The 15191-nt window shown below is 39.6% G+C and overlaps 1 protein-coding gene across 6 annotated transcripts in view; it reads left to right on the top strand.

Annotated features, from left to right (window-relative positions):
- The window catches only part of RYR3 (ryanodine receptor 3), a 570624-nt gene that overhangs the window by 393624 nt on the left and 161809 nt on the right, over positions 1-15191 (top strand). For all 6 annotated transcript variants that reach the window (XM_082452325.1, XM_082452326.1, XM_082452324.1 and 3 more), the window contains 2 exons: positions 10080-10182; positions 11002-11139. In XM_082452325.1, coding sequence (XP_082308451.1) covers positions 10080-10182; positions 11002-11139 — 241 coding nt within the window. The remainder of the gene's footprint in view (positions 1-10079; positions 10183-11001; positions 11140-15191) is intronic.

Here is a 15191-nt window from a genome sequence, read left to right as displayed (position 1 = left end):
AGGTAGGCTTGTATAGCTATAAACTTCCCTCTTAGAACCGCTTTTGCTGCATCCCATAGGTTTTGGGTCGTCGTGTTTTCATTGTCATTTGTCTCTAGGTATTTTTTTATTTCCTCTTTGATTTCTTCAGTGATCTCTTGGTTATTTAGTAACGTATTGTTTAGCCTCCATGTGTTTGTGTTTTTTACGTTTTTTTCCCTGTAATTCATTTCTAATCTCATAGCGTTGTGGTCAGAAAAGATGCTTGGTATGATTTCAATTTTCTTAAATTTACTGAGGCTTGATTTGTGACCCAAGATGTGATCTATCCTGGAGAATGTTCCGTGCGCACTTGAGAAGAACGTGTAATCTGCTGTTTTTGGATGGAATGTCCTATATATATCAATTAAATCTATCTGGTCTATTGTGTCATTTAAAGCTTCTGTTTCCTTATTTATTTTCATTTTGGATGGTCTGTCCATTGGTGTAAGTGAAGTGTTAAAGTCCCCCACTATTATTGTGTTACTGTCGATTTCCTCTTTTATAGCTGTTAGCAGTTGCCTTATGTATTGAGGTGCTCCTATGTTGGGTGCATATATATTTATAATTGTTATATCTTCTTCTTGGATTGATCCCTGGATCATTATGTAGTGTCCTTCCTTGTCTCTTGTAACATTCTTTATTTTAAAGTCTATTTTATCTGATATGAGTATAGCTACTCCAGCTTTCTTTTGATTTCCATTTGCATGGAATATCTTTTTCCATCCCCTCACTTTCAGTCTGTATGTGTCCCTAGGTCTAAAGTGGGTCTCTTGTAGACAGCATATATATGGGTCTTGTTTTTGTATCCATTCAGCCAGTCTATGTCTTTTGGTTGGGGCGTTTAATCCATTCACGTTTAAGGTAATTATCGATATGTATGTTCCTATGACCATTTTCTTAATTGTTTTGGGTTTGTTTTTGTAGGTCCTTTTCTTCTCTTGTGTTTCCCACTTAGAGAAGTTCCTTTAGCATTTGTTGTAGAGCTGGTTTGGTGGTGCTGAATTCTCTTAGCTTTTGCTTGTCTGTAAAGCTTTTGATTTCTCCATCAAATCTAAATGAGATCCTTGCCGGGTAGAGTAATCTTGGTTGTAGGTTCTTCCCTTTCATCACTTTAAGTATATCATGCCACTCCCTTCTGGCTTGCAGAGTTTCTGCTGAGAAATCAGCTGTTAACCTTACGGGAGTTCCCTTGTATGTTATTTGTCGTTTTTCCCTTGCTGCTTTCAATAATTTTTCTTTGTCTTTAATTTTTGCCACTTTGATTACTATGTGTCTCGGCGTGTTTCTCCTTGGGTTTATTCTGTATGGGACTCTCTGCGCTTCCTGGACTTGGGTGGCTATTTCCTTTCCCATGTTAGGGAAGTTTTCGACTATAATCTCTTCAAATATTTTCTCTGGTCCTTTCTCTCTCTCTTCTCCTTCTGGGACCCCTATAATGCGAATGTTGTTGCGTTTAATGTTGTCCCAGAGGTCTCTTAGGCTGTCTTCATTTCTTTTCATTCTTTTTTCTTTAGTCTGTTCCGCAGCAGTGAATTCCACCATTCTGTCTTCCAGGTCACTTACCCGTTCTTCTGCCTCAGTTATTCTGCTATTGATTCCTTCTAGTGTAGTTTTCATTTCAGTTATTGTATTGGTCATCTCTGTTTGTTTGTTCTTTAATTCTTCTAGGTCTTTGTTAAGCATTTCTTGCATCTTCTCGATCTTTGCCTCCATTCTTATTCCGAGGTCCTGGATCATCTTCACTATCATTATTCTGAATTCTTTTTCTGGAAGGTTGCCTATCTCCACTTCATTTAGTTGTTTTTCTGGGGTTTTTTCTTGTTCCTTCATCTGGTACATAGCCCTCTGCCTTTTCATCTTCTCTATCTTTCTGTAACTGTGGTTTTTGGTCCACAGGCTGCAGGATTGTAGTTTTTCTTGCTTCTGTTGTCTCCCCTCTGGTGGTTGAGGCTATCTAAGAGGCTTGATGGGAGGCTCTGGTGGTGGGTAGAGCTGACTGTTGCTCTCACCGATTAATTTTTAAAAAGATAATAACACAACAGAAAAATGGAGGAAGAACATGGATGGAAAATATATAAGCTGTGAGATAAAAACAGTCCTTCTGTGTGGACGAACAAAGTTCAACCTCACCAATTAAATGCAAATTAAAGCAACAGAGGGCTTCCCTGGTGATGCAGTGGTTAAGAATCCGCCTGCAAATGCAGGGGACACAGATTCGAGCCCTGGTCATGGAAGATCCCACATGCTGCGGAGCAACAAAGCCTGTGTACCACAATGACTGAGCCTGCACTCTAGAGCCCACAAGCCACAACTACTGATCCCACGCTCCACAACTACTGAAGCCACGCACCCGAGAGCCCATGCTCCACGACAAGAGAAGCCACTGCAATGAGAGGCCTGCACACCGCAACGAAGAGTAGCTCCTGGCTCACCGCAGCTAGAGAAAGCCTGCACACAGCAATGAAGACCCAACGCAGCCAAAAATAAATAAATAAAATTAATTAATTAAAAAAAAAGATTAGGGATGTTTAAAAAAAATGAAAAATAAATAAAGCAACAGAGATATGACATTTTTCACCCATTAAATTGGAAACTATTTGAAAATATGTTAACTCTCACTATCATAATGGAGATGGCAAAGTAATACACACTCTTGTATAAATTTGGTATTAATGCAAATTGTTGTGAGCTTTCTGGAGGGCAGTCTGGCAATTAATATCAAAAGCCATTAAAACGGCCGTTCCAGTTGGAATTACTGGGTTGTGCATGCCAACGTGACTGCACTGGTAGTGAGAGGTGCTTGGGTCATGCAGAAGCCTGTGGACTTTGCAATGGTCCCTCAGAGACTTTGACGTAAGAAGCGGCCATGCAGCTGGGAGGGTCTTGGTGCTCTGGCCAGGTGTCAGGCCTGAGCTGCCGAGGTGGGAGAACTGACTCCAGGACGCTGGATGACCAGAGACCTCCCAGCCCCATGTAATATTAATCAGCGAGAGCTCTCCCAAAGATCTCCATCTCAACGCTAAAACCCAGCTCCACCCAACGGGCAGCAAGCTTCAGTGCTGAATGCTCCATGCCAAACAACTAGCAAGACAGGAACACAACCCCACCCATTAGCAGAGAGGCTGCCTAAAGTTATACTAAGATCACAGACACCCCAAAACACACCACCAGACATGGCCCTGCCTACCAGAGGGACAAGATCCAGCCCCACCCACCAGAACACAGGCACCAGTTCCCCGCCCCCCCGGCCAGGAAGCCTACACAAACCACTAAACTGACCTCACCAACTGGGGCAGACACCAGAAATAAGAGGAGCTACGAACCTGCAGGCTGGGAAAAGGAGAACCCAAACACAGTAAGTTAAACAAAATGAGAAAACAGAGGAATATGCAGCAGGTGAAGGAGGAAGGTTTTTACCCACCAGACCAAACAAATGAAGAGGAAATAGGCATTCTACCTGAAAAAGAATTCGGAGTAATGATAGTAAAGATGATCCAAAATCTCGGAAATAGAATGAAAAAAATACAAGAAATGTTTAACAAGGACCTAGAAGAACTAAAGAGCAAACAAACGATGAATAACACAATAAATGAAATTAAAAATACTCTAGAAGGAATCAATAGCAGAATAACTGAGGCAGAAGAACAGATAAGTGACCTGGAAGATAGAATAGTGGAAATAACTGCTGCAGAACAGAATAGAGAAAAAAGAATGAAAAGAATTGAGGACAGTCTCAGAGACCTCTGGGATAACATTAAATGTACCAACATTCAAATTCTAGGGGTCCCAGAAGAAGAAGAGAAAAACAAAGGGTCTGAGAAAATATTTGAAGATATTATGGTTGAAAACTTCCCTAACATGGGAAAGGAAATAGTCAATCAAGTCAAGGAAGCACAGAGAGTCCCATACAGGATAAATCCAAGGAGAAACATGCCAGGACACATATTAATCAAACTATCAAAAACTAAATACAAAGAAAAAATACTAAAAGCAGCCAGAGAAAGCAACAAATAACAGACAAGAGAATCCCCATAAGGTTAACAGCTGCCCTTTCAGCAGAAACTCTGCAAGCCAGAAGGGAGTGGCAGGACATATTTAAAGTGGTGAAAGGAAAAAAACCTACAACCAAGATTACTCTAACCAGCAAGGCTCTCATTCAGATTTAATGGAGAAATTAAAACCTTTACAGACAAGCAAAAGTTAAGAGAATTCAGTACCACCAAACCAGCTTTACAACAAATGCTAAAGGAACTTCTCTAGGCAGGAAACAGAAGAGAAGGAAAAGACCTACAAAAACAAATACAAAACAATTAAGAAAATGGTAATAGGAACAAACATTGATAATTACCTTAAATGTGAATGGATTAAATGCTCCAACCAAAAGACACAGACTGGCTGAATGGATGCAAAAATAAGACCCATATATATGCTGTCCACAGGAGACCCACTTCAGACCTAGGAACACATACAGCCTGAAAGTGAAGGGATGGAAAATGATATTCCATGCAAGTGGAAAACAAAAGAAAGCTGGAATAGCAATACTCATATCAGATAAAATAGACTTGAAAATAAAGACTGTTACAAGAGATAAGGAAGGACACTACATAATGATCAGGGGATCAATCCAAGAAGAAGATATAACAAATATAAATGCTTATGGACCCAACATAGGAGCACCTCAATACATAAGGCAAATGCTAACAACCAGGAAAAGAGAGATCAACAATACAATAATAGAAGGGGACTTTAACACCCCACTTACACCAATGGAGAGATCATCCAAACAGGAAATAAATAAGGAAACACAAGTTTTAAATGACACAACAGACCAGATAGATTTAATTGATATTTATAGAACATTCTACCCGAAAGTGGCAGAATACACTTTCTTCTCAAGTGCACATGGAACATTCTCCAGGATAGATCATATCTTGGGTCACAGATCAAGCCTAGGTAAATTTAAGAAATTGAAATCATATGAAGTATCTTATCTGACCACAACGCTATGAGACTAGGTGTCAATTATGGAAAAAAAAAACTGTAAAATATACAAACACATGGAGGCTAAACAATATGCTACTAAATAACCAAGATATCACTGAAGAAATTAAAAAATACCTAGCAACAATGACAATGAAAACGCAATGATCCAAAACCTATGGGGTGCAGCAAAAGCAGTTCTAAGAGGGAAGTTTATAGCAATATGATCCTACCTCAAGAAAGAAGAAAAATCTCAAATAAGCAACCTAAACTTACACCTAAAGCAATTAGAGAAAGAAGAAGAAGAAAAACAACAACAACAAAAAAAAACCCAAAGATAGCAGAAGGAAAGAAATCATAAAGATCAGATCAAAAATAAATGAGGGCTTCCCTGGTGGCGCAGTGGTTGAGAGTCTGCCTGCCAATGCAGGGGACACGGGTTTGAGTCCTGGTCTGGGAAGATCCCACATGCCGCGGAGCAACTAGGCCCGTGAGCCACAATTACTGAGCCTGCGCATCTGGAGCCTGTGCTCCACAACAAGAGAGGCCGCAATAGTGAGAGACCCGCGCACCGCGATGAAGAGTGGCCCCCACTTGCCGCAACTAGAGAAAGCCCTCGCACAGAAACGAAGACCCAACACAGCCATAAATAAATAAACAAATAAATTAAAAAAAAATAAATGAAAAAGAAATGAAGGAAACAATAGCAAAGATCAACAGAACCAAAAGCTGGTTCTTTGAGAAGATAAACAAAATTGATAAACCATTAGCCAGACTCATCAAGAAAAAAAGGGAGAAGACTCAAATCAACAGAATTAGAAATGAAAAAGGAGAAGTAACAAGTGACACTGCAGAAATACAAAGGATCATGAGACATTACTACAAGCAACTATATGCCAATAAAATGGACAACCGGGAAGAAATAGACAAATTCTTCGAAAACTACAATCTTCCAAGACGGAACCAGGAAGAAATAGAACATATGAACAGACCAATCGTAAGCACTGAAATTGAAACTGTGATTTAAAACCTTACAACTAATAAAAGCTGAGGGCCAGGAGGCTTCACAGGTGAATTCTATCAAACATTTAGAGAAGAGCTAACACCTATCCTTCTCAAACTCTTCCAAAATAGAGCAGAGGGAGGAACACTCCCAAACTCATTCTATGAGGTCACCATCACCCTGATACCAAAACTAGACAAAGATGTCACAAAAAAAGAAAACTACAGGCCAATACACTGATGAACATAGATGCAAAAATCCTCAGCAGAATACTAGCAAACAGAATCCAACAGCACATTAAAAAGATCATACACCATGATCAAATGGGGTTTATCCCAGGAATGCAAGGATTCTTCAGTATATGCAGATCAATCAATGTGATAAACCATATTAACAAATTGAAAGATAAAAACCATATGATAATCTCAGTAGATGCAGAAAAAGCTTTTGACAAAATTCAAAATGCATTTATGATAAAAACCCTCCAGAAAGTGAGCATAGAGGGAACCTACCTCAACATAATAAAGGCCATATATGACAAACCCACAGCAAACATCATTCTCAATAGTGAAAAACTGAAACCATTTCCACTAAGATCAGGAACAAGACAAGAGTGCCCACTCTCACCACTGTTATTCAACATAGTTTTGAAAGTTTTAGCCACGGCAGTCAGAGAAGAAAAAGAAATGAATCCAAATTGGAAAAGAAGTAAAACTGTCACTGTTTGCAGATGACATGATACTATACATAGCGAATCCTAAAAATGCTACCAGAAAACTACTAGAGCTAATCAATGAATTTGGTAAAGTAGCAGGATACAAAATTAATGCACAGAAATCTCTTGCATTCCTATACACTAGCAATGAAAGAACAGAAAGAGAAATTAAGGAAACACTCCCATTTACCATTGCAACAAAAAGAATAGAATACCTACAAATAAACCTACCTGAGGAGACAAAAGACCTGTATTCAGAAAACTATAAGACACTGATGAAAGCAATCAAAGATGATACAAACAGATGGAGACAGATACCATGATCTTGGAAGAATCAACATTGAGAAAATCACTGTAGTACCCAAAGCAATCTACAGATTCAGTGCAATACCTATCAAACTACCTATGGCATTTTTCACAGAACTAGAACAAAAAATATTACAATTTGTGTAGAAACACAAAAGACCCCAAATAGCCAAAGCAATCTTGAGAAAGAAAAAACAGAGCTGGAGGAATCAGGCTCCCTGACTTCAGACTATACTACAAAGTTACAGTAATCAAGACAGTATGGTACTGGCACAGAAATAGAAATATAGATCAGTGGAACAGGATAGAAAGCCCAGAGACAAAGCCACACACATATGGTCATGTTATCTTTGACAAAGGAGGCAAGAATATACAATGGAGAAAAGACAACCTCTTCAATCAGTGGTGCTTGGAAAACTGGACAGCTACATGTAAAAGAATGAAATTAGAACACTTCCTAACACCATACACAAAAATAAACTCAAAATGGATTAAAGACCTACATGTAAGGCCAGACACTATAAAACTCTTAGAGGAAAACATAGGCAGAACACTCTTTGACATAAATCACAGCAAGATCCTTTTTGACCCACCTCTTAGAGTAATGGAAATAAAATCGAAAATAAATGAATGGGACCTAATGAAACTTAAAAGCTTTTGCACAGTGAAGGAAACCATAAGCAAGACAAAAAGACAACCCTCAGAATGGGAGAAAGTATTTGCAAAAGAAGCAACTGACAAAGGATTAATCTCCAGACTATACAAGCAGCTCTCATGCAGCTCAATATCAAAAAACAGCCCAGTCCAAAAATAGGCAGAAGACCTAAACAGACATTTCTCCAAAGAAGATATACCGATTGCTAACAAACACATGAAAGAATGCTCACCATCAGTAATCATTAGAGAAATGCAAATCAAAACTACAGTGAGGTATCACCTCACACCAGGCAGAATGGCCATCATCAAAAAATCTACAAACAATAAATGCTGGAGAGGGTGTGGAGAAAAGGGAACCCTCTTGCACTGTTGGTGGGAATGTAAATTGATACAGCCACTATGGAGAACAGTATGGAGGTTCCTTAAAAGACTAAAAATAGAACTACCTTATGACCTAGCAATCCCACTCCTGGGCATATATCATGAGAAAACCATAATTCTAAAAGAGACATGTACTACAATGTTCATTGCAGCACTATTTACAATAGCCAGGACATGGAAGCAACCTAAGTGTCCATCGACAGATGAATGGATAAAGAAGATGTGGCACATATATACAATGGAATATTACTCAGCCATAAAAAGAAACGAAATTGAGTTATTTGTAGTGAGGTAGATGGACCTAGAGTCTGTCATACAGAGTGAAGTAAGTCAGAAAGAGAAAAACAAATACCATATGCTAACACATATGTATGGAATCTAAAAAACAAAAACCGTTCTGATGAACGTAGGGGCAGGACAGGAATAAAGATGCAGACGTAGAGAACAGACTTGAGGACACGGGTGGTGGGGGAAGGGGAAGCTGGGACAAAGTGAGAGAGTGGCATGGACATATATACACTACCAAATGTAAAATAGATAGATAGTTGGAAGCAGCTGCATAGCACAGGGAGATCAGCTCAGTGCTTTGTGACCACCTAGAGGGGTGGGATAGCGAGGGTGGGAGGGAGGCTCAAGAGGGAGGGGATTTAGGGATATATGTATACATATAGCTGATTCACTTTGTTATTGAGCAGAAACTAACACAACATTGTAAAGTAATGACACTCCAATAAAGATGTAAAAAAAAAAATCAAAAGGGAAAAAAAAAGCCATTAAAATGTTCAAACCTTTTGGTCCAGGCATTTCGCTTCTCTGAGTTTATCCTAAGAAAATGATCAGAGAAATTCAAACCAACTTTATTTTACAAGGCTAAATAAAAATGAAAACAACTTAAATATTTCATAGCAGATCATTAATTTTACATGCATTTTCTATAAACTACTGTTCATCCTTATGATGAAATGTAATGCACCTGTTAAAGATCAGGTTAAGAAAATTTTTAAATGCTCGAGATAAACTAAGTGGAAAGTTTGAGTTTCAGAAAAGTTTATTTAGAGTGTGATCTCAATCTGCATACATAAAGATATTAACTAAAATATTAACAGTGGCTGTCTTTGAGTGGGGAGATCTCAGTAAATTTTCTTCTTTAGGTAATCTCCAAGTTTTGTGTAATTAATAAATTACCTTTATAATCAGAGAAAAGTGAAAGCTACTTTTATTTTTTTTTAGCATGTCATAGTTTATTGCTTTGTTTCATTAGTGTATTTTTTACATCTTTGTATTCTCATGACTCATCTCTCCAAAGATCATTTAAAATGCCCTGGATGCATGACTTTTTTCTCAGAATCATGCATTCTTTCTTAAAGACAGAAATTAGAGCCATAGTCACCAAAGTAATTATTCTGAAGAAGGAGAGCAGAGACAGTATCTTGGTGATGAAAAGCAATACTGCTGGAATTTTTTTTTTTTTTATTTGTAGTGGAGTTTTTTCCCCAGTTATTGAGATCTGGTTAACACATAACACTGTATAGTTTAAGTTGTACGACATAATCATTTGATATATGTATATATTGTGAAATGATCACCACAGTAAGCTTAGTTAACATCTATCACCTCACATAGTTATGAAGTTCTTTTTCCTGTGATGAGAACTTTTAAGATCTACTCTCTTAGCAATGTTCAACTACAGTATTGTTAACTACTGTCACTGTGCTATACATTACCTCCCCAGGACTTATTCATCTTATAACTGGAAGTTTGTACCCTTTTTAAAAATTTTTATGTTTTATTTTTTATTGAAGTATAATTGACTTACAATGTTTCAGATGTGCAGCAAAATGATTCAGTTATAGAAAGCTACTTTTAAATGTTGGCCATCTTTACCGAAAAAAATAATAATAATAATCGAGTTAAATAAAATTTGCAAAGAAATATTAGGTGTCTGACTAAGGTTGGATCTGAGTTCTTTGGACAGACATTGAGAACCAACTAGCCATTCTTCTTTGTCCCTCAAAGATCAACATGCTTCTTAACTTTCAACTGGGGGAGAGCTGCCCGTGCCCAGAAGAGATCCGGGAGGAGCTGTATGACTTCCACGAGGACCTTCTCATTCACTGCGGTGAGCTTCCGAGATAAAAGCTTTATGAAAGACAAGTCTGTTCATGATTCCTTCGTTAGAAGCTCAGGGGGGGTTGCGAAGTTAGTTTTCTATTTTAAATTACAATACTAATTGTCCAAGAAATGATTCTCTCCAAAACTGTTTGGGGCAGAGAAGATACAGGACATCATCCTGGCATAATACATGACTGAAACTACTACCTAGAAGAAATTTTGCTGAGATCTAAGAGAGAACTGGGTCTCTAAAGAAGGAAGGAAAAGAACTGATCTTTATATAAACCTCACCCAGTTTACCTCAAGTTAGATAGTTGGGACTCTGCTCCCAGCTGAGCCAAGATTCTGATCCCCTTTGCTTTTTAGCTTCTGCAATGATATAAGTATGGCCATGTCTGCCCTTAAGGATTCTAAACCAGCCATCCCTGCTGAGATACGTATCTGCTGGTTTTAAAGTGGCTCTCAGCAATTGTGCTGCTTGTACATGGGTGGGTTGAGTACTACGTGGATAAGAGGTGACTTTTTCATTTGAAGTAACTCATGGTTAACTCTTTCTTTTTGGACACTCTAGAGCCCATTTTGGGTATGGGTTAGAAAAAGTTAAGTCTTGGGATTGAAATTACTTAATGTTCTTGTATACAAGAAATCATCTTTTTAAAAAACTTGCCAAAAGACATGATGTAGATAAATACTTATGGGAGGCTGCCTATAGATAGTATTCTTAGAAAGTTTCAAAGAGTGGAAAGCAGTGTTTCTATGTTCTTTCCATCATCTGGTGGCTTCATGTACTGTTTGAGGTTATCACTCTGTTATGTGACTTGCTTAGGGGTTCCCCTGGAGGAAGAGGAAGAGGAGGAGGAGGACGCCTCCTGGACTGGAAAATTCCGTGCCTTGGTGTATAAAATCAAAGGCTCTTCCAAGCCAGAGAAGGAGCAGCCGACAGAGGAGGAGGAGAGATGCCCTAGTAAGTTCCAGTGCCTTTCAATCACACTGCCCCCAACCTGGAGCTCTTCTAAGACTTAATTAAGATCACGGACTTTTTAAGCAAATACTGTGGGATAGAGAAGGGCTGCTTAGCTAGCTTCAAGGAAGCGCTCTGTTATAATTTGTAGAACTGATTGCTATATGTTTGGGGCTATGCTTTTCTTCTGACTTAAGGAACTTACTTTGAGTCGTCTTTTAGGGATGGATTGCTTGGTGGGTCTGCTCTTGTCTGTCTACTTTTAAATGCCTGTAAACAGATTTCTGTTCTTTCTTTTACATTTTCATAATCTTCCTCTTCTAACCATTGTTGTTTCTGTCACTTTTGTTTGTGGTTCCTTAGCGTTGAAAATTGCCCCAGCAAGGAAATAACGTAATAATAATAAGGCAGAAGTAAAGGGAATAGGATGTGGGGTTTGGGTGGGGGGGGTTGGTTTTTGGCTATGATTTTCCTAATATAACATCCCAGAGGAATTGGACCTTCTGTTTTTCAACATTCACGAACCTTGTTCAAATCATTTCTCTAATCCTAATAGTACAGATGACTCCTACCATTTCGACCCATGTTGAAACAAGATCATAATTTGTTCTGCAGGGCAGTTGACTGTCCATTACCATTAACATTTCAAGAGGAAGATTGTCTGCATATTATAATCAGTCTGCTCCATAGTACCAAATTCTGCAAATATTTCACTGTCTAAAGAAGAAGGAATTTCCCAGGTGTAATATAGTTGCCTTTTGTCTTATTCCCTGTTCCTGTGCATCGTAGAACATGCTTTCAAATTATAGACTAGAGCAATAGACTGACAAGATGTGATCAGTTTGTTTGAAAACACTGCTTTGGGGTTCATACATCTTATTGCCCTTTCTATTGACCTTCCATCTTTGTCAGACTATCTCTGAAGGGAAAGAATCCTCTGCACTTATCAGCAGAATTGTAGAAGCCTCTGGAAGAGTGTCTGGGGTACTTGGCAGTAGTTGCACTGGCAACCCTTGGTCGGTCCTATTTGTCACCATGGCGGCGGGGGGGGGGGGTCTTTGGTGAGGACAGGCCAGCATGATTCAAAGGTCCAAAAAAGTGAGTTTAGACTCCCTTTGTGGTACTGCCAAAGCAGAACTAAAAATAGGCTGAGCTGACCCATATTCCCTGCGGAGAGTCAGTTTTGAAAGTGGTTGCTTCTTTCTAACACAATATGTCACAACCAGGGGGTCCTCCAAGGTGACCGCTTCATGTTAGGTAAATGGAGTCACTTAGATTAAGTCACCTAGCTCTGTGAAGTCTCCCTAACTCTAAGAACGGTGTCCAGGCTCTAAGGACTGCAATCTTTAGCATTGCTACCCTGGGCCTCAGGCAGAAAGATTATGTTCTGTCTGTTCTGGCAGGATGTGCAAACCTGAAAGGCTAGCCCAGCATGAGACTCCATGGTGCGCCCCATGCTGCTTCCATACCACAAGCAGAATTCTGAGAGGTTCAAGCTTTGTGTCCTAAGTCTTCTTTCCTGCAGTCCCAGAAGTAGAAATAGAAGGTGGCCAAGCATGTCTGGTTGTCAGCATACGGGTTCCCTGCCAGATGTTCCAGGGACATAAAGCTCCTCACTCAGGGCTGACATTTGAAGAGAAAATCTTGGGGATGGTTTAACTGCCATACCACCCCAAAATTGTTTTTCACTTGATTGAATGGAAATGATGTTTCTGAATGCATAGCCAGTTGCCGTAAAGGTTTCTAATCCTTTAAAATATTGGTAACTTTGCCCATGTTATTGCTTATGATTTCTCTTACCCTTGCATCTGATAAAATATTAAAAGTTTAGATAATGAGAATTGCATGCTATAGTGAACTGACAGTTTACCAAATACTTCATATATATTAGTTTACTGCTGTTAGTTTTTTTTCACTCCTCCATTGTGTAGGTGACGAACATAGGACTCGGAAGAGTTAAAGGATACTTGTTCATTCACTAATTCTTTCCACCCTTACCTGGTTCCAGAAAAACTTCCAGATCTAGAATGTCAACAAGATGAGTAAAGCTGTGACTTGATTGAGGTCTTCTGACTCTGATTCCACACTGTTTCCATTGTCCCATGACATGACATTTGCCAAACAATTTTTCAGCATGTGTATCCATGAGCCCTCAACCCACATATTACACATATTATCAATACATACAGAACGACGGCTTCTTAAAACCTTCATCTTTTTTTTTTTTTTAAGTGCTTTATTTATTTATTTATTTATGGCTGTGTTGGGTCTTCGTTTCTGTGCGAGGGCTTTCTCTAGTTGTGGCAAGTGGGGACCACTCTTCATCGCGGTGTGCGGACCTCTCATTATCGCGGCCTCTCTTGTTGCGGAGCACAGGCTCCAGACGCGCAGGCTCAGTAATTGTGGCTCACGGGCCTAGTTGCTCCGCGGCATGTGGGATCTTCCCAGACCAGGGCTCGAACCCGTGTCCCCTGCATTGGCAGGCAGATTCTCAACCACTGCACCACCAGGGAAGCCCAACCTTCATTTTTTTATCTTGCTTACTGCATCTGTGAGGTAACTCACTCCTGTGACTCATTGTTATGCTTAGGAATCTGAACTCAACAGAAGTCAAAATTTTAACATCAAAAAGTTAACCCAGCCAAAGATCTGGACTCAGGGTTTTCAGGACACGTGGTGCAACTTCTCCTCTATGAGCAGTTGGTGTTGGCCAGAGAAACTGCAGGGGACCTCAGCTTTTAGGAAAGAGGAAGCAAGTGTCCTGAAACCCATAAGAATCCTGCTAAGTGGTTCAGTGTTAACAGGGATTTGCCCAAACTAATTCCAAGTCATATTGTGATGGAAGTTGTTACAATCTGATCAAAAGATTATATGATAGTGAAGAGGTTAAAAAAAAAAAACCCCTCTAAGAGTAGCAGCCCACCATACTAAGTCACATTTCTTTTTTAATATCCCAATCCATCACATTCCCTAGAAAATCTTTTGCCTGTTCGTTGGAGGCCAGTGCTTCTCGCACACTACAATTTAAGTAGGGTTTCCTGGAATATAAAAATCTGTAGCCCCTGAGTTATCCCTCCAGAAGAGGCCAACCAGCTCTTTCTGCTAAATTCTAAATTTAACAAAATAAAAATCACCTGTCACTTCACAGCTCAAAGTTGGTGCCTTCCTGACCTCCGTCATTCTCTCAGTGCTTTCTCCATGGCAGGTTTTTTCATAATCTCTTTTCAAAGAAAGCTGCTACCTGTATCAGCTCTCACCCAGTCACTGAATAACCTGAGCCCTAGACCAAAATTCTCCCTCCCCACCTAAATGCTGCAGCCTTTTCTCATGCTGAGGAGGGGAAAAAAGTCTACTCTTCGCCACCAAAATAAGCCTTGGGCCCCAACACAAATAGTCACACACAAAGTAAGATAACTTAGCAGTAGGTATATCTGTGGCACTCAGGCAGTATTTCTAAGCCTCTTTAGATTCTCTCCAAACAGCTTCTCCCTGAGACATACACACACAGATACCGCCTCCATGTTGTCTTTTTTTCAATCTCATCCTCCATCACCCTGCCCCTGCCCCTGCCACATTGTGGAATTTCTAACAGGGCATGTGTGACTTTCCACCTCAGGTGGAGTATCTGTCTACCTGTTTATTTTCTTACTGGAACTTAGTACTGGGATCACACCTTACTTGCTTCCACATTCAGCTCATCGGCACAAATCTTTTTGACCTCCAATGCATGTTAGTCATTTGAGGCTCACAAAGATGAAGAAAACAAGGACCTCGCAGACAAAGGAGTGAATATGTGTGGACAGGCAACTCGATATAACATGAGGTCAGATGTGCTACAGTAAAAGTACAGATAAAGGACAGTAGGTGACCAGAGGAGGGGGATTGGAAAAGTGTCCATAAAGAACATAGATGGGTAGATATATAAGGGAGAGGTATTTTTGGTGAAAGGAGCTACTTCAACAAAGCCCAGAGGCAAAAAAAAATTCATATTCCAAGAGTGGCAATGAGTTGAGATTGGCTGAATTATAAGAGGAGTAGAATAAGGAAGAGTGGAA

This window comes from Balaenoptera physalus, assembly GCF_965194825.1.
Source record: "Balaenoptera physalus genome assembly, chromosome: 2".
In the NCBI taxonomy this organism is placed as follows: domain Eukaryota; kingdom Metazoa; phylum Chordata; class Mammalia; order Artiodactyla; family Balaenopteridae; genus Balaenoptera; species Balaenoptera physalus.
This window is presented reverse-complemented; position numbering and strand designations above follow the sequence as displayed.